The 19,794-nt window shown below is 46.1% G+C and overlaps 1 protein-coding gene across 1 annotated transcript in view; it reads right to left on the reverse strand.

The window, feature by feature from the left end:
- Positions 1–19,794, reverse strand: part of galnt14 (UDP-N-acetyl-alpha-D-galactosamine:polypeptide N-acetylgalactosaminyltransferase 14 (GalNAc-T14)) — a 76,160-nt gene that overhangs the window by 10,141 nt on the left and 46,225 nt on the right. Inside the window, exons 3-10 of the mRNA XM_018742533.2 lie at positions 18,856–18,954; positions 15,606–15,673; positions 15,377–15,442; positions 12,540–12,661; positions 10,913–11,000; positions 9,798–9,882; positions 6,513–6,616; positions 2,962–3,088 (exon numbers count right to left, since the gene is read on the reverse strand). Coding sequence (XP_018598049.1) covers positions 2,962–3,088; positions 6,513–6,616; positions 9,798–9,882; positions 10,913–11,000; positions 12,540–12,661; positions 15,377–15,442; positions 15,606–15,673; positions 18,856–18,954 — 759 coding nt within the window. The remainder of the gene's footprint in view (positions 1–2,961; positions 3,089–6,512; positions 6,617–9,797; positions 9,883–10,912; positions 11,001–12,539; positions 12,662–15,376; positions 15,443–15,605; positions 15,674–18,855; positions 18,955–19,794) is intronic.

Raw genomic sequence — 19,794 nt, forward strand, 5'->3', positions numbered from 1 at the left:
ATAGAGGTACAACTACTTGTTTACTAAATGAGTAAATGCAATTCGGAGTAAGTACCCGGGTCATGAGTACTACAGCAGGAGCAGGGACTCAAACCCAGATTCTGCGACTGCAAGGCAACAGCTCTAACCACAGTCCCAGCTTGTGCTCATACACTATTGCCGCAAAGCCCATGATCCACTTAAGACGACAAAGAAAGTTTAATTTTCCTCTAGATAAAGTTTTAATTGCTTAGCAGATGTTTTTTATGACAAGCGGCATACATGGCTTACAAACTACTCATTTATGCAGCGGGGTAATTCTGAAACCATTCAGTTTAAGTGCCTCGCTTAAGGGTACAACGACAGATCCCCCTCCAGGGATTTTCAGACAGCAGATTTTATTTAAGGCTGTTTTATTTATAAAGTCGCAGTTCTGCACATTGGGGCCAGTCACAATGACACAGCAACCCCTGAAGGCAGCGGGGCACGACCGCAGCTCAACAGGCCTGTAAGACCGTAAGCGGGAGTGTAGGGTGCGACCGCAGTGGCTCCCCTCTTCAGGACGCTAGTGCACTAACGACGCAATCCGTGTGCTGACGGCGCAACACAAGCAGTAGCATACGTGAGCGGCATGGTGGCACAGCAAATAGTGCTGCTGTGTCACAGTGCCCGGTTGGCGTGAAAGGATGTTGGATTGATCCCCACTCAGTCTGTCTGAAGTTTGCATGTTTCCCCATGTCTGTGTGGGTTTCCTCTGGGTGCTCTGGTTTCCTCCCACAGTCCAAAGACAGGCTGTTTAGGTCCACCCATAGCGTGTGAGTGACAGCGCCAGTGTGTTCCACTGATGTATGGATGAGTGACCCATTGTAAGTAGTGTATTTAACAGTGTAAGTCACCATGGTGAATAAGGTGTGTGGGCTGGTAACACTACATAGAGTTCATTGGAAGTCACTTTGGAGAAAAGCATCTGCTAAATAAATACATGTAAGTGAGACTCTACAACTTTGCCATGACTTCCCTGCTACTCTGCTTGAATGTGTATGTCTCCACGGTGGTTACATTCCAGCTCTGAGCCGCAAGGGAGGGACAGCGGTCCCGATAAAACGGTCACAGGCGCACACTCCCCCAGCTGTGTTCCCGGCTGAGTGCCCTCCGCAGACCTGCACGGCTTAATTATGATAATTTTGCCCTTATGCCCTCGACGTTGAGAGGCAGGGACAAAGTTTTTGGTCTTCCTGTTGCCTCGAGATTCTTTCTGGGAAAGAGGACCGCTCGCTGGCGTGTTGCACAAATAACATTTAAAAAAGCATGAGAAATGTACTGTACATCTAGTGCACAACTCACTGGGAAAACTTGTTTATGGTATTAGCCTTCCGATATTTTTAGACTTAAACAGGAAACATGATGCACTGTAATTTATCACTCCTGTGTGATCTGTTCCTTCTTTATGCCCCTGTGTCATTAATTTTTGTCAACAACTTTAAACACCGTAACTTTTATGGCACAGTTTATATTCCGATCACGACGTGTTACCAATTTTCAGTAATGTTTTTAAAGAGACAATCCCGGCACAGCCCGCTCACAAGGTCATCAAAGAGGTTGGTTATATGACTGAATATACATATGTGTTTGCTTATATTTTAATTTTTTTCATGATATTTTCACTTTGTAATGGTACCAATTTTAAATAGTTGCCAAAAAACTCGACTGTCAGAATTACAAAGGTCATAACCTGCGTGTCCTCTCTGGTAGCTGTGACAATGATGACCACTAATAGAAATATCCACCATAAAGAAGCACAAGCAAAGGGAAACCAGGTTTCCCATCTCAGTTCGCCACCTGATGTGCACAGCCTGTTGCCTACCCTCTCCGAAGGCAGCGGAATATGAAAATGAACAGAAAATGAGTTCTAATAAATTGTTTTCCCTAAAGGATGCTGCCTTATCCAAATTCCAGATGAAATTTGATTAACATATAGAATACAGTTTTGCATTACGCATGCAGTGGTAAAAAATATTACTCCTACGCACTCTCAGTATAATCTTATCCTTCAAAAACTTCTGCAAAGGTAAAATAAAGAGCGTCACTGTGGAGATCTTCTGCCCCAGGAATGTGTACACAATCACTGCCCTGGGTTTGTACTCTGAGACCCAGTAGTCTGGGTTTTTATTCTTTTGACTCCTGATGTGACAGCCTTTCAGCCTCACAGCAAGGCCCGATCACACTGTACAACACTAAATTTTGCCATGACATAAAAATAATGGATTCTTATGGACCTGGGTGCGCATACTGTAAAAGTGATAGCAGAAAATTATTGTGAACTCATTGAACATTTGCTTGAATCATATAAAGCTATTGACTGCAATATGTCACTTTTTTACAATCGCATTCAGATTTTTTTTTCTGCCTAATTCGGGTGCTGCGAGTGACAAACGCATATTTTTGCCTTGGATAAAAGATACATGGGAAGATGGTCAGTGAACATGCTAGCAGAATATTACTGGAATGTTATTAAAGGAGTCCAATGAACCAGTTAGAAATGAAATAGGCTTTAAAAAAAATGTGGATAATATCGAGTATCTTACCTGTAATTGCATGTTTATAATAACTTTTGCATGACAGAGCATTTTTTTACATGTCAGAGCAAGTCATATTTATCTTCTGCATGTTTGACTTAATAAAAGGACATATTTATATGCCTTCAAAATTGGTAGGTATATGAAAAATGTAATAAATATGATTTTTTTTGTGTTTTTTTTCATTAAAAAATCTATTTTTATTCCAAAAAACAGTAGGACATGCAACATTTTTCAGTTTTTGAATTCAGGGGATTCAGTTTCGTAAAAATTATTTTATACTATAATACTATTTACTATTTTTATTATGCGGCAACATAAAAATTTCAGTTTGTTGATGAGTGGATTGGTTTTCAGTCGGTTACTGCGTGTGGTTCCCGAGGAGGAAGGGCACGGCGAGGCTCACTTGATGTAGGTGTTGGCGTTACCATCGGGGAACACGTAAGGGTGCTTTTTGCGAAACACGTGTCCAACGCGGCTGCAGGGGACGATCTCCAGGCTCCCTCCGCACATCCACACCCGGAAGGAGATCTCTACGAGCAAAGGGCAGCATGGAGACGAGTTTAGGATGAAGGAAACCGACCGTCAGAAAGGATTGTTGTACCCAGTGCTGCTGCTAAGAGATCAGTCTTATGATTCAGGGGCCTAATCCCACTGGATCATGGGAAACATGAAAGTGGATTTTTAAATTTTCCTGCCAAACAAAGCAGTGCATAAATATTAAAAACTGGAAAAGAAAATTCATAAATGGGGCAGCAAGTGGCATATTAATTAGGGCTGCAACCTTCCAGTCAAAGGACCCAGTTTGAATCCTGCTCCCTCTGTAGTACCCTTAATCACGGTACTTACCCTGAAATGATACAATAAAAATTACCCAGCGGTATAAATGAGTAAATCATTGTATGTAGCTTAGTGTACAAACCTAGCGCTGTAATTCGCTTTGGGGAAAAGCATCAATTAAATGAATAAATTATGAAGAAAACAAGTTTTTGCTTTGCAAATGCCATCTGATGAAATGAAGGGAACATTCAGTTCCTCTTTGGCTCAGTTACCCAGCAGAGCGACACCTGGCGTGGCGCGACACAAACAAACAAACAAACACGGAACCGGAAAGAGAGGCAACGCGAGCAGATTGGTAATTTCTCCCACGCCGGTAAGTTTGGGAACGTCCTCTGCTCCGTGTTTACGATGCGCTCGCGGCGCTCGTGTAGGTCGCCGGAGATTTTAACGACCCGCCTTACAAGCCGGGCATTAGCGGCAACGAGCGCAGCAGGGATCGCTGGGGAGGGACGGAAACGCATCGGCGAGCTGCTCGGACGGCATCGCCAAAGTGGGCCCTGGATTGCTATTCGTCTTCTAGCGCTCCGCGCTAACGGTCCCGTGCTAAGGGCTCTCTGCTAAAGCCCCCCGGAGAGCCTGTGAGCCGCCCAAGTGGAGTTTGGCTTTCTCTGGGCTTTGTGTTTCCCAAAGGAATCAAAGGGGTCTAGATGGGGAGTATTTCTACACACCAATGTCCTCGCACACCAATAATTGCAGTTTATTGGTCAGGGGCAGGAGGTTAGCATAGCGGTTAGCACTGCCGTTTTTGCTGCAAAGGTCACAGTTCAAGTCCTGCCTGCTGCTGTAGTGCCCTTGACCAAGGTACTTATCCTAAACTGCTGAAGTAGAAATTACCCGGCTGTATAAATGGGCAAGTCAGTGTCTGAAGGTTAACGTTGCAAGTTGCTTTGGAGAAACGTCTCAGCTAAGTGAATAAATTTAAACGCAAAACAAGGAGTGGCACCTGGCAAGTTGAGTGTCTGTGACAATGCTGCAAATCTGTAGGGACGCTGTTGCTGTAGGTATCGTGAGGGGTCATGCAGTGAAACTTTAGGGACCACGTAGTTCTCGTGAGTGTTTCAGGGGACCATCCAGTTGATCTACATGAAACCTGTGGCTTTTTCTAGCATTCTAACTGGGGGTTCTACAGCCAAGCCGAAGTGCCTTTGCACGTCCGCAGCAGCCGTGTCGTAGTCATTCAGAAGACTCATCTTTAGCAGTGCAACTAAAATGCCAGAGTTTGAATAATTTAAAACCCAAAAAGAGGTTGCTTGATTGGCACTACATGGGCCTAGTGGTTGCATCAATGCTCCACTTTAGATAAACACAATAAAACTGTAATAGAATCACACAGAAATATGGAGCGTACTGTCGGTACGCATAACCATTTCAATTTAGGATATTTTTTCCTCCAATTCATTTGAATCTTTAATTGCTACCACTGTGCGAGATATAAATTTGTACCGCATAATTCTTAAGGAATTAAGATAAAAGGCTTATCCACCTCCGTCTCTGGCAAGAGGTTTAAAAGACGTTTATTCCTGTTTTGTATACTTTTCCAGCTGAATAATTTAAGGCAGAGGGTTTTTTTTTTTTTGGTACAAATCCATTAAGATATCAGCCATGTTTTTCTGCCCATCAGTCACGGAAGCAGTGAAGGGGAGTACGGTCGAGGCTTGCAGTGTGACCACTAGATGGCCCCTACACAGAGTTTAATGACATTCTTGGTGCATCCAACTGAACCCCATGCCTGGATGAAATTCCAGTAGACTTACTCATTTTGCTTTAACACCCAATCCATTACATTACGTCACTGAGCTTACAGACACTTTTAGCAAACGTGACTTACTGTACTAATGATGGCACTTACTGACCATTGTAGGCCATGTCGATACACTGGCGACATCAGCTGCCTAACTCAGTTGGGACCGGAGCTCTGCTCATAATTTATTTTGTTCATGACTCCAATGTTGCTTTTAGCACTGAGTCATAATCAATGTAATATAAATGGCCCTCCATTTATTTGCAAGTTACGGTTGGTTAAAATCGTGAATATGGCTGTAATAAAAAATACATTGTGAATCCCTATAAGATGTTTAATATTTTTTATAACTTTGAGCAACATTAAAATCAAAGCAAATTTGAAATGACTAAAAATGAAAGTAATATCTCCACCTCAACGCTTAAGCAATCCAGAATGTTGACTGATTTATCCCATAAATGTGCTGAATGCTCCTCATCCTGTTGCCAGTCATGAACAGGAACACCTGACAGGAGCTGTAAACGTTGTGGAAGAGAGTTGAATTGATCTGGTAACAACAAATCCACACCAACCCTGAAGACTTGCAATAAAAGAATTCAAATACTACTGGGATTGTATTATTTTTGAGGCACCTGGTAGTGTAGTGGTTTGAGCTGTTGCTTTTGGACCCAAAAGTAGTCATAGGTTTGAAACCCACCTCTAGCTGTAGTGCCCTTTAAGCAAGGTGCTTACCCTAAATTACTCCAGTCGAGTTACTCAGTTGTATAAATGGGTAAATAATTGTAGATGACTTGGTAACTTAACGTTATAATTATTTACCCATTTATACAGCTGGGTAATTTTACTGGAGCAATTCAGGGTAAGTACCTTGCACAAGGGTACTACAGTCAGAGGTGAGGCTCAAGCCTGCAACCTTGGGGTCCAAAGGTAGTAGTTCTAACCACTATGCTACCAGCTGTCCCCAACTACATGAGTAAATGTAATGTAAATGTAATGTAAATGTATGAATCCAGTCCCACATTGCTATTCTGTCTGGGTGCTCTTTGCTGCTATCTATCGCCTGGTTGCGTAAGGACAGGTCACAATCTCTCCACTAAAAGCAGAAATTTTAGAAAACGGATGAGTGATGAAATGTAATGAGTAAATAAACTGTGAATAAATGTCTCTATACATGTTTAAGAATTCATAACTGGGCTGTTCATAACTCAAGGAGCCAGCGTACAAAGCTGTATTCCTGGGGCTTGAAAAAATTCAGTAGTGTGTATTCTCGGGACCAGCTCAGTTCTTTATCTGCCGTTTAACCCATCATCATCAGACGCCCTCTGTGGTGCAGGAGCAGAGATACTTAGCTCCATCTTCACAGTCATGTGACTCACCAAAGTTCTCCCCACCCCAGATGTCCATGGCCGTGTCGTACTTCCCCAGGTGATTGAACCAGGACCTGTCAATCACGAAGAGCCCGCCTGCTATGATGGGGGTCCTGAAGAGGAGAGAAGACAGAGCAGATTACGAGCCTTAACTGAAAGTACAGCAACTAAAAAAAACTTGACTGGGAAAAGGTGACTGATGACTTTCTCCGCCACAGATGAGCTGCATTTCTCTGTCCAGATATTATGCACTCTGCTCCTTGAGTCTAGAAATGGAAAGCGATGTTCTTCGGCAGTGGGGAGCAGCTTTCACCACGAGATTTTCATTAGCAAATTGAGGAGAGCTGCCGCCACGTTGACGCGCTGATTAATTCCCACGATTGAAAAACATCTTCTGAGAGGACCAGGGAGTCTTTGGCGGAGGCACACAGCCAGGACGTTCTGAGTGGGACGGGAATGGATTGAGCGATACAGAGGCCATCCTCTGCTATTGGAGCTGACAGACTTGCCTATTGAGCCATGTAAAGTGATACATTCTCATTAACAAAGGACAGGCACGCTGGGTGATTTTCCATGCGGTGGGTGGAAAAGAAGAAGAAACAGAAAACCAAACGCTGTTCTACAGATGAGGACAGGGTTTTGTGCCTCCTAGGTGGCGCCTGTTAACCTACAATTCGCATCCCCGAGGGATAAGCGTTTGTGGTCCATGCCAGCTGCTGATCTGCACAGGGACCGGCCCCCTTTTCCACCCGCGGACCACCGTCTACCGCCAGCTGAATGAAACTCATTTGGTTTGACCAACAGCGTCAAGAAGAATGGGCCTGGTTCCCAGAGCGACACGACCTCTGGTTATTTATAACCCTTCGAGTGCTCGCTGGAGGCAGTGTGGTAAAAGGCAGGAGCAAACAGATACACTGACGGGTAATAAGGTACGAGCCCCCGATGAAGGCAGACAAGCTCTCCGGCTACACGCCGAAGACGAGATCGCTCGCTGCCTACCTTCCCCTCTCTTTTTTGGCTATGAACTCGGTACTGCTGTTTTACCCAGGGTAATGATTCATCATTCACTACCTCAGATGTTATACGGCAGCGCTAGAAAAACAACTTAAGGCGATGCCTAGGAGGGGCCGAACAGGAACACCGTGGGAGTTGAGGCACAGAGAATCGCATCATTGGCTTCTGCTTCTCTTAAATGCATCATTCTTTATTTTTTCAAACTTGTCTCTGGAGCCATCTTTATTTTGTTAGGAGGTTCCGCTAAAGTTTTTCTGAGAACGACAACATGACTAGACAAGTTCTCCCTCTTCCGCTTTCTGCGCGCCCATGATTTTAACTCGATCGGTAATGAAGGATCTGTACCGAAAATGCCAGGTTTGTTGATCGACTAATAATCAATGTAACAACGAGTGGCCAGTTGAAACCAGGTTACAAGTCCAGCCAGTCAGGGCCCTGTAGGACACAGGTTTCATGCAGTGGACTCAGAGGGGTGGCAGCCACAACAGGCCATTGCGTGGGCACGGTCAACGATGTCTACCTGCTTTCCATAGCAGCAAAATGGTGCTGTGCTGTCCATAGAGGCCCTCACTTCACCTCGCTTCACTTCACCTCAATACAACTCAATACACTTCAATACACTTCAATTTCAATTCAAATGAATGCATTTCAATTTATTTCTTTATAGCGCCCTGCCCAACCGGATGCCTCCGAGCCTCCCGGCATCGCGGCAGCGGGAATCGAGCCGGAAGCTTGTATGGAACATTTTAGAATGAGATATTTTTGATAATGAACACAAATAAAATGCAGCGTTGTGAACGAAACAGGCAGTAGGCTGAAGGGCGGTGGGGAGGAGGGGGTGAGAAGCAGCAACGTAAGCACCAGAGATGACTCGTCGTCTGCACAGTGGGTCCAGGGCATAAACAGCTATTTTTAAAAAGAGAAGAGAGTGACTGATTTCAGTGTGTTTCTCCTCCAGATGTGCCACACACCCTCACACGCTGACACGCTGGATTCCATGCACCCATGCAGACATGCATGCGCATTACAGGGACGATCAATGAGTACCGCAGAAATACGGAAGCATTTTCACACAAAAATACACATAATGACCCATATTTATGTACACAAACATACACGCAGATACAAACAAACACATAAAGTAAATGTGCACATAAGACATACACAGCCGGTTCTGTACAAACACACACACACACACACACACACACACACACACACACACACACAGACACCCTCTCACACTCCTACATTCTTGCCCTTAAACACGCATACTCACACTCAGCCTCTTTCTCTCACACACACGCACACATCTCATATATAACCTCACACACACACACACACACACACACACACACGCACACACACAGCCTCTCACGCACACCTCCCAAACCATCTGTGCCTACAGTCCCTCCTCCATCATCACCTACATCTCTCCATCAGCCTTCTGCAGGCATCTGCTTTCTGCACCAATATTCATCCCGACTGCCTGCCTGACACACCAGTTATCTACCCATCAACAAGGAGGTCCAGATTTCTTCTCCTATCTATTGTGCCACAGGATGTTTGGTGGCCCAGTGCAGTTACAGGCTGCATGCAGGGTGAGCTCTCTTCCATCAGGCAAACAGGAGCATCAGCCATGACAAAGGATCAGGATAGGAAGGTTAAGTTAGGGCATCTGGGTCCTCCAGAGTAGCCAGGGTACCAGGCCTCAGTGGAACATGAGACGTGTCGATTCCTGTTCTTTGTCAAATTGGCTTTATTACTGGCTGGACATAACCTGGCTTTACTAGCGCACTACCACCACTGGACTCAACTCCCTCAAACGAAAGGAGGTTATCTGAGCTTTATAAAAAGCATGTGAACAATGGCAACGAAAGGGTGCGGGAATGGGTGACTGATGTCCTTACAGCTGAACCAGGTAATTAGAGCATCGCCCCGACTGCTAGGCTGGGCTTTCGCGGAATGAAATCCACGCGTCCAACGCTGCACAAAGGCTGCTTAATTGCCTCTCGTTTCTGCTCATGAAAAAAATTCTCATTACCTATCCCGGGTATCTCAGCAGAAGATCAATAGCACGGCCGACTCTCCTGGCTGTAGGCTTGTTATCCCTGACGTAGCCTTCAGATCGCTGAGAAACGAAAGGCCACCGGTGGGATTGGTTTGTGTGCCGAGACACTTCTCCCAGGAAGGCCAAGGAAAGGGTGGCGCAGGAGGGGATCATACTGCAGATGGCGGCCAGCCCACCTTCCAATATCTGGCCATCCGCCTTCCATCACTTACTTAATGGGTTCAGTGGGGTCGGCCCTCCTGGCTCGCTGTTCCGCCGACAGCTGCTCCCACTTGAAATGGAGACTCCAGTCAAAGCCTGTGGTGCAGAGGGACGGGTGATTTCAGCAGAGGGTTTGGGTGCGAAATGGCAGGGCGGACCTGGATACTGTGGGTAGAAAAGGGGCCCAAAATGCTAATGACAAAAAGGATTACGGGGGCAGCAGAGAGGCAGAAGGTCACACAGCCCTTGGTGATGGGATTCGCTATGTGATCATCCCTCCCGGGCAGAGAAAGAGCAAGAGATAAAGCAAACAACAGCAGAAAACCGCTGCAGACACATGCAGTATCAATTGAGGAACGCATGGTGCCGAAAATATAGCATACCACTTCTGCTGACGTCAATGCTCAGCTTCAATAATGACTGAGAGGAGACCTGTTAATGGCTTATCTATGTGAATCTTTGTAACCACCGTCAGGCTCCTCTTTGCACCGCCGTGTGCTTGGTTTATAGTGAAACACCACCCCGTTTCTGCATTCGACCACACTGCACATCACAGCCATTTCTGTATACTTGTTCTGTGGTCAAGGCATGCCTTAATAGAAGATATATTGGAGCGTGGAACAGCCAGCAGGAGTGCAAACTCATATGGCAGTGCTGCTACAGGTCTGCAGACCTGCGAGCCAGTGGGTCGATGTTGCAATATCAACACTGACTTTTTTCGGTTACACAAGCGATGGCTTAATCTTCAACCATGGGTTTCCCTGTGGGAGCAGGTTGGCCACCACCCGCCCCAACCCCAGCATGCAAGCCGCTCACTCCTGACTCTGCTGCATCTTACTGGGCAAACAATCCAAAGAAATGCATTTCAGGTGAACTGAGGAATTGGAATTGCCCAGAATGTGTATGTGCATACGAATGATGTTACATTGCTCTGCTGTATAAATTGGAAAAAGGAGAATGATTGTAAGGAGTTTATTATTGTGTTTCTAGCATTATAAGCCACTTTGGACAAAGGTGCCAGCTAAATGCTAATTAATAATCACTGTATGTTGCTTTGAATGAACTAGGAAGTTGTCGGTGCATCGGTCAAGCCAAAGGTGAGGATGGCAAAATAAGAGAGGCCTACCGCCACGCAGGTCTGCTGAGGCTGCCACGTAGGCAAATGTGTCCATGTTGATGATGTCGATGACAGGGCTTACTACTCGGGTTCGGTCCTTGGGCAGGAGAAAAGTGGCAGTCATCAGCAAGACCCCTTAACCTCTATTACCCCACAAGACACATGCTGGAAGCCCTAAGGTCTGTCACGCAAAGCCTACCTTGTCATCCCATGGGTCAGAATAGCTAATCCCTTCAAGTGACAGGGCGAGCTTCATTGAATGTTTCATCGTGCAGTAACTTTTTTCTGAGCATAATACAATTAATAATTAGCAGGGTTACACTTTCTATGTAATTTTGGATGTACTTTAGTTTTCCTCTATTACGAAACCTGAGGGGGAACAAGCCTTTCATTTTGATTGGAAACAAGAGACACGGGAAGTCAGTTGCTCTGTTATGTCTCAAATTAAAACCAAGTGTATGTGACCATCATGTTTCTGCATATGGTTGATGTGTCCTTGCGTGCTTACGGTTGGCAGAAAGGCTCATTGTCAGCCCAAAGAGTCAACCCTGTGATTCCGCTCAGAGCCCCCTGTGTGACACTGAGGACAGTCTCACACGGTTCAACATTTTGTCTCACATTAGATCTGTTACCTACACTTGGCCTACACCCCCAGCCCCAAGACTAAGCTGTAAATCCAAACCACATCATACATACTAATTTGAAATGCGAAAACCTTCTTCCTTTGCCTCAGTATGTTCTTCTCACATCTACTTGTAAGACTGCAGACCAACCACATGGTTCTTCGCAAAGCTTGAAGGTCTCAATGTTTGTAATCTGCTTAGACATGCATAATTTTAACAGGAAATATTCCATAGTGCCCTAGGAAAGAGGGCTAATTAAAACATCTAAGCTGTTTCAGGAACATCACGTGCGTGCCTCTGTTTTCATGCATGCATTTGTATAGATCGATAGGTAATTCTTTTAAGAGACAGACACGTGGACATTGATGTATAATTCCTTCCAGAAAATCAATCCGACTCCCCTTTTTTCTCCATATCGATTGTTCATAGACAAAGGATTCCTGTATTAGCACATAAATTACATGGCAGGGTGACCATCAGGCCTTGCAGTGGAAAATGCACACTGGTGTTGGAACAGCAGTCTGTTGACAGCGAGAGAACAAGAAGCTGTCACGAGCGGACAGCACTTTGATAAAAGTGCCCTTTTTAAAAAGTTGAATGCTACAGGCTGATGCTATTTTTTGTGACCTTTGACCCCCTGACCAGTCCTCTGTCGTGCTTTTCTGCCTGAAGCCTGTGAGCAGGCTGTAGTTATCTGACCGTGTTGTTATCTTGACGTTTCAAGATGTCAAGAAGTGGCTGGGCCTTGGGCTCCAGACGAGTCTGAGAGCAAGTGCCACTGCCAAAGAGTGCTGGGCTTTGCGAACACTATGGGCCGATTAGGACAACGGTCAATGGGAAGCCTGTCAAAGCCCCCTATTTCGGAACCATTAGCTGCAGGTGATTCCTCAGGTGTTCTGTAGTTGGGATAGAGCTCCCGGAAAAGGTCAGAGGAGAAATGGCATTGTGCTGAAACACTTTACACTTGTAGGCTATGGTGTGGAACTGGGGATAGGAGGTGGTGTCCACAGTACCTCCTTCACTCTCTGCAGCAGTGGAAGCAGCCAGTCTTTGTTAACTTCACAGTGACTGTCCAGGAAAGTGAGGACCTCCCCACGGGCCATATCGGCCCCTCGTACCCTGGACCGGATCAGCCCTTGAGAGTGAGAGGAATATCAATTGTTCAAATCCACCACATCCATCCGTCTTTCTGCCTAACGCTGGAAACTCCATTCCAGAGTGCCATCCTTCTTCTACTAAGACAATGTGAATGAAAATTTGGATGAAACTTAAAACATTATGTACAGTGGCTTCAAAATGTATAAATACAACCGAGAGCAAAAGTCGTTTCATTCATTCATTCATTCATTCATTCATTCGTAAAAGTCACATCTACAGCTAAGCTTAATAACACAAACATTGCTTAATTTATTCACAGGTTAGGCTCTGTGAAAAACAGTGGATATAGTTATGATTAATAAAAAATGCTTTGCAAGAAAGTTTTAATATTATACAAACTGAGCTGCATTAAAATTAAAACTAAAAAAAACCTTAAAACTCATTTAAAATGACTGAAAATAAAAGTATGCGGTAATGACTCTGGACTTGCGATGAAAACTTTCTAGGTTCAAGGCCTACAGGAGCTGTGAGCAATTAAGTAAAATTAAATCCAATGGTCCACGCTGCGTGGGGCAAATTACGACTACTTCTGTATATGAAAACCCTCGAGAAAAAACTGGAGATAGGAGCACAAACAGAGAACGTAATCGAGGAAGAAGCCCATTTAGGAAGACCGAGTGATGAAAGGACATTTCGGGTTTAACGGCGAGATCGATACCTGCTCGCTCGCCAGTGAAAGTCGTTGGGAAAATATAGCAAGATCTCTCTTAAGTTTTGCACCGGCATGACTTCAACCAATTAAAAATCCCATTTCATCCTCAATAACACTTTATTTTCTGGATGGGTGAACTCGGCCTCCTTTCGACGGTCGCCGCGTGCAGGCGGACTTTTGTGAAAAGCGCGTGTTAGCAGAGGTCTGGCAGGATGAGCGTGTGGGTGGCCACCCGGGTGTAGCTGAGTGAGGGGGGCATTAAGTAGCAACTGTAATGACATCCACCTCCAGTTAATAGGGCTCGCACAGCAGAACCGAACACAGTGTTTACGCTGTTAAAAAGACAATCAGGTTTAAATACCTTGGACGTTCTCTTTCTGTCTTTCTTTCCTTCTTTCGTTCATTTTTTTAACAATCTAATGTCTTAGACGAGAGCGATGAAAGTGATAAGGACGGACAGTCCTGGAAGCGGGATGAAACCCATGTTGTAATGCTATACGGCTTCGTTCGATGGAACCCGCAGTGCACCATTTACGCCACAGGTGAAAAACCAAACAATGCCCACCTTCAAAAATAATGACCTGTAATTATGCACTGATATAATCAAAACGGGCCGGTAATGATTTCTGCTGCACGTCCTGATTAAAGACTAATGAGTCATTTCTACTGGTGTGGAAACGTCCGAATTCTCCCAAGAAACAAACCATTAGTTTTGATTATCGTGACAACTCATTAAATTGAATTCCTTACAATTAAGCAATGCCCTTACATAAATCACACCATTTATTATCTGTTCATTTAATATCTTAGATTTTAGGTCTAGTCAGAGTCATCTGAAGTTCAAATTATAACTGCAGGATCGCAACTTATCTTAAAGACACAATAGCAAAACTTCCACCTCCAACCTTTGGATTTTGGCAGTGACCCCTTTTGGGACTAGAACCCACAACCCTCTGGATTCTAATTCTGTCATTCTACACTGGTGCCCTTATTCAGCCTTATTCATGCTCATTTATTCATGTTTTTTGCTATGCCTTGTCGATGTTTGTGTGATATTGTAGTTGAGCCCATTAAAAGTGTCCGCACACAGGACTGGGGTGACAATATTAGTAAACATTAGTCATATTCATTCATACACCATATGAGTTATTACGCTGTTGAAAGAAAGTGTAATGAAACCCTGACACTGGCAACCAGTGTGCTGCAGCAGCATATGCCGCTATCTGGAAATGTATCAAATATAGAAAATATACCATGGCAAATGTGTATTTTGTAGTCCAGAGCAATGAAGGCAATAGCTCTATGAAAACATTGCATTAAAACTGCATATGTCTGATGACCATCTGCAACTGAGCCGTAGCTTTCTCCTAAGAGTCTGGGTTAACAGAAGGCTGCACTGAGAGCAACCCAAGCTAAGGCAGCGGTGCCCCTCAGTGGGGCTTGATCCCACAACCTTTTGGTCATGCTGTCAAGTTCATTAACAAGCCTGCCATCTGCATCTCCAAGCCTCGCCTGGGGGTGAGAGTTTCCCCACGGGCCTGGTATGAGTGGGAGGGGTGTCGGGGGAAGCCGTCTGTATCGAAATGACAGCGACGTCACGGGGAGATGCGCGATCCCCTGCTCAGGCCGCTTTCCATTCGGCCATAAAGGTGCGGCAAGGTTGAGTAGAGAGGTTACCTCAGGTCATCTCCAAGGCTACCCCGTGTGCACAAAGGGAGGTCTAAAAATGCGAGGGGAAACACAGCGGCACATACCCGAGAAGACAAGTCAATGCAGGTGTGTCCGGATCGGTGCGCAGACAAGGGGTTTAAAGCGTAATCCTCATCCTGACACATTCCAGCTGCCATGTTTACTTATCTCAGTGTAAATGACAAGATCGCTGCGAAGAATATAAAAAGCTTGGCTTCATATTTCGATGCGGAGACACGGTTTTCTCGAATAGGGCAGCGCGGCCAGCGTGAGCGGCGCATAAGTCAGTGAAATTCAGAGCGTGTCTCTGAAAGAGGAAGAGGGGGTGTGCGGGCCGTGGGGTTCCTGCACCTTCTCGCCGGTCGTTCCGAAGACACTTCACTTTTGGCAGCTTGGTGAGCAGAAGGCAGTCGTTGGCTGAAAGGACACAGACACGAATGAGTGAGCTGTCTGCTCCAAAGGATCTCCTGTAAGCAGTGTTTGTACTTAGGGGAGGGATCAGGTAAACCTACCTGGCCGCTGGACGAGAGGTGTCCATTAGCCATGTGGAAGACAAACGGACCCTCCACGAGGTACTTACGGTCGTCGCTGAAGTCGTCCACCAGGATGATCTCGTGGATCAGGTGCACCGGGGTGCGGTTCAGTATACTGGGGAGACATAGAGGACAGAAAGAGCTTCTTACATCTGTGACACAAAAACCAACCGTCTGTGATACCACCCGCATTTACATTTACATTTATTCATTTAGCACACGCCTCTCTCCAAAGCAGTGATTTTGTGCGCCGTGTTTAACATTTTAATCATTTTTATCATTATTATTATTATTCCACTGATCCTTTCTTGTAAAGCAACTTAACGTTTTTCGGTTTCATAAAAACATTAAACCAAATCTGAATTATTATTTTGTATGATTAATAAAAAGTTCTCCAAAACAAAAAATTGAGATGTTTTAAGGCCAAGAAATCTTGAAACAAGACCAGTTTTCAACAGATACCTGTTTTTTTTTTCTATATTGTATTCAGGTCCAGATACTGATACTGAAGAAATTCCATTTCCTAGGAATTACTGACCTCTGAACTCTCAGTCCACCCTCTCCTCACAGGCCTCTTTCATTCCATTTCTCATTTCACGGTCGCCCAAAGACTCGATCTCCCCGGACCCACAGAAGTTCTCACGAGTCGGCAAGTGCAGCGATGAGGCCGAGGTGCACTGATGATTGTTTAAAGTTCTCTTCAGAAACTCCCCACCGCAACCTCTGAACACACACACGCACACACACCTCCAGAAGGAGCTCGCTAACTCTTCGGGATGACTCGCTGGCTCACCCTTGTCTTTATTCAACACCCAAGGGAAACCTCCTTCGGCAGGAGACTCTGCACATGGTTTCTTCTTTCACAGCCAGAAGCAGTTTGTAGAAGTTCACCGCAGTGACACGAAAGAAAGCTAAAGTTTTACCACATATCTTACTTTCCATTCTCTGATAAATCAGTGGAATAATCGACTAGGGTTTTGCGCAGTACGCCACATTAATCGGTACGCCTATCAATTCGCCAGGGTATTTCAAAGATTAGGGTACAAGAGGTTAGAACTGTCCTCTTGCAAGGGGCCCAGCTTCAAATCCCATTCCTTCTGTAGTATGAACAATAGTCGTACCTGTAGCACCAAGGTACTTACCTTGAATTGATACAGTAAAAATACCCTGCTGTATAAATTAGCAAACCGCTGGTAACGCCGAGCATCTGTCTCTCAGCTAAATGTATAAATGTAAAGTACATGACCAGAAGTTGACAAGCAAAGGTGTCTTCCGACTATTCCGAGCTGTAGAATCTGAGCTATAAACAGACAGAATTTTCAGAATTACTTCTGAGTGAAACCAGTTCATTATACTGATTTCATGCAGCGCCTATAGATGGGAAGAGCATTTTGCGAGCGACGTCTTTGAAGCTCCGAGCTAATTACGTGAACAGCAGCAGTCCGCCGGGTGCGCGGACACATTCCTGCGTTTATTTCATTCGGGACGACTGAGGAAGAAGGCCGTTATTCAGCGGGACTCAACGCTCTTCATTACGGCGCCAAAGCAGGCGACTTCCGCCAAAACGTTCGCCACTTAGCGCCGCTACGGGCTGCTGCTAACGCAGTTAATTCTCACAAGCGTGCAACTGGAGTCGGCCCACCAGCTGGCGGTTCGAGAAGTTATGGCCGACTTCTGCTCCTTTATGGCTCTTAAGCAAAGAGACCTTGGGGTTCTTCCGAATGTCAGAGGAAAATATAGACCCTCGTAGTGGTGCTCTGGACTGATGGCCGCGTCCTCCATTTGTAGCCCCCCGAAGCAGAGGGAAGAGCAAAAAACACAGCGCGCGCCCTTCTCGTTCTCTCACCCCGCTGCTGTCAAACTCGGCTGCGGGGAAGGTCCGAGCGGGACCGACTCCCGCAGCGTTCGCCGTCCGCCTCTGGAGGGGGGGCTCGGCTGCAGTAATGGCCCCTGTCAGCGCTCGCGCAAATCAGCAGGCGGCCCGGGGCCTGCGTTTCGAACCTTCTTTGCGTCAACGCCAGGTCCTCTGGTCCTGCGGCCGGGCGGTCGGGGGGAGATCGGCTGCCTATCAGGATTCAGAAGACTTCAGTGGCTGCTCAGCAAAGCCCGGTGCCGGCACTGTTTTAGGTATCGAAGCAAAACAGCGCGACCTGCACAGACCTCAAAAACCAACCAACTCCAAAAAAGGTTCTATATTTTTTAATACCCCCCGCTCCCTTTAGTCACATCCCCCGAGGCCACGGGCTGAGGGTATTAATAATTAAAGTCGCACCGTGTCGAGGCTATGACACAAAGGTGCTGCAAGCCACGAAACAGCAGGCTAATTAAACCCCACCCACTGAGATGGGCCCCTGGGACTGCGCCACCTCGGGGGGCGATTACCCAGAGTGCTGTGCGACGCTTGCGCCCGACACAGCGATTACAAACGTGAACGTAATATTTCTCTTTAAATGCAGCAACTTGGAAGAGAGGAAGAGACGATTAATCTCCGTCCAAGTTCAGATGACGCGCCACTTGACCAGGAAATAACGCTTTCGTTTGTCCCCCCAAACTGACCCCCGCCCCCAAAGTTTCCTCGGAGGAAACTGCAGAGAAGACAGCTTGACAGGGTCCGCAGGGAGAATGCGGGCTCCAGGCGCAGCTCTGCAGCACTGCAGGTGTTTGCGGGCGCTCCAATTAAGGTGGATCGTGAAGTGGGCATCCCGAAATTAAACCGGCCGGGAGAGACAATTTTTTTTTAACCGGTCAGAACGGCTGTGCGGGCAGCAGAGCTCATTAAAAGGCTGACTCTGTCGGCGGTCAGCCGGCCACAGCGCCTCTCTGGGGTGGTGCTTCGGCTGCCCGCCAGGCACCCCCGCCGCTTTCGAGAGACGGCATTCGGAAAGCTCGGGGACCACAGTTTGTTAACAGTTCTAACTCCAGAACTGGTTGTGCTGAACTGATCTGGGGGAGGTGCTTCAGAACCTGAGGCCACAGCTGCTGGATAGGTAGGGGGGGGGAGGAGAAGGGTGAATGATACTGACAGGAAGCATGGGGGGCTCTGAGAGGGATGCGTTTCCATCCGATGCGGAAAGGAATCAAACCATCCAGGCTGAAGGTGGTAGAGATACATCCTGATACTGTTGGATTTGTGGGATCTCAGGGGGTATCAGAGGTCAGGAGGCTGACCTACGCTGTGTTTGGTGCATATGTGGGCAGTGCAAGCTTACTGTAATCTGCATGGGGTTTCATTTGCATTTCAAAAGTGAAGTCCACAACCTTACCTCTGCAGCTGGCAGGGTTGGACCGCAGCCTTACCTGCGGATGGTGCGCAGAAGCGTCGCTCGGGCTTCATTGTGGAAAGTGATCACGATGGACGTAGGCGGCAGGTCTGGACCATAATGCAATGTGGTGCACCTGGAAGAGACAAGGGTTTCATTGACCTCCATCTCCAAACTTTCACCGCGGTGTAACGCACTTCAGCATCTCTCCAGCCTTTTGTCACCCTTTTTTTCAGTATTAAAAAAAAATACTTGGCACAGAAAATGCTATGTCCAAAATGCTGTAGTTTGCTACACACCAAAAAAAAAGAAAAAAAAACCTGGGCTGATAATTGAGAGTACCGTTGCTAAGGGTAACGTGACAAAAGCATCCTGTTGTGTAAGAACGGTGCAAATATGTGATAAGAATGATAAAGACAGTGTAGAAGGAGACCTGTGGAGCAGGGTTATAAATTATAGATGAACAGCAAGCTCATTAAAAAACAGCTACCCACATTTACCTCTGACCGTAAGAGGAGTGGGACCTCCACAGTGGCATTTGTTCGCCGCCCAGTTAACAACATTCATTTTGTTGCCGGAGTAATTGAAACCACAAGGAGCATATCGCAAGGCAAAAACAGCAGCAGTGAGGAGAAGGGGTGCATTTAAAATGCTTCTGCTCAGCATCTGCTGGTTTTCAGCCTGCCAGTGGATCACCATCTTGGTTTCATTATTAGCACAATTATTGTGAGGCTACTACAAGTAGAAACAAGGATGTGTTTCAGAATTAAGTGGACTGTGCAAAGGCCAGGGAGACCATCTCTAATGGGTCGATGGACTGTTAAACGCTTTCCTTGGGCGGGTTTTCCATTAAACCTCCCTATGTATTCTTAGAGGTCAGGATCATAGGATGCTGTGGCCCCAGATAGGAAGCGGTGAGCTTTCTAATGAAAGAAAGGCCCTCAGGGACTGGACGACCTCCAGGGGCCACTTTCAT

The sequence above is a fragment of the Scleropages formosus genome, chromosome 1, assembly GCF_900964775.1.
Source record: "Scleropages formosus chromosome 1, fSclFor1.1, whole genome shotgun sequence".
In the NCBI taxonomy this organism is placed as follows: domain Eukaryota; kingdom Metazoa; phylum Chordata; class Actinopteri; order Osteoglossiformes; family Osteoglossidae; genus Scleropages; species Scleropages formosus.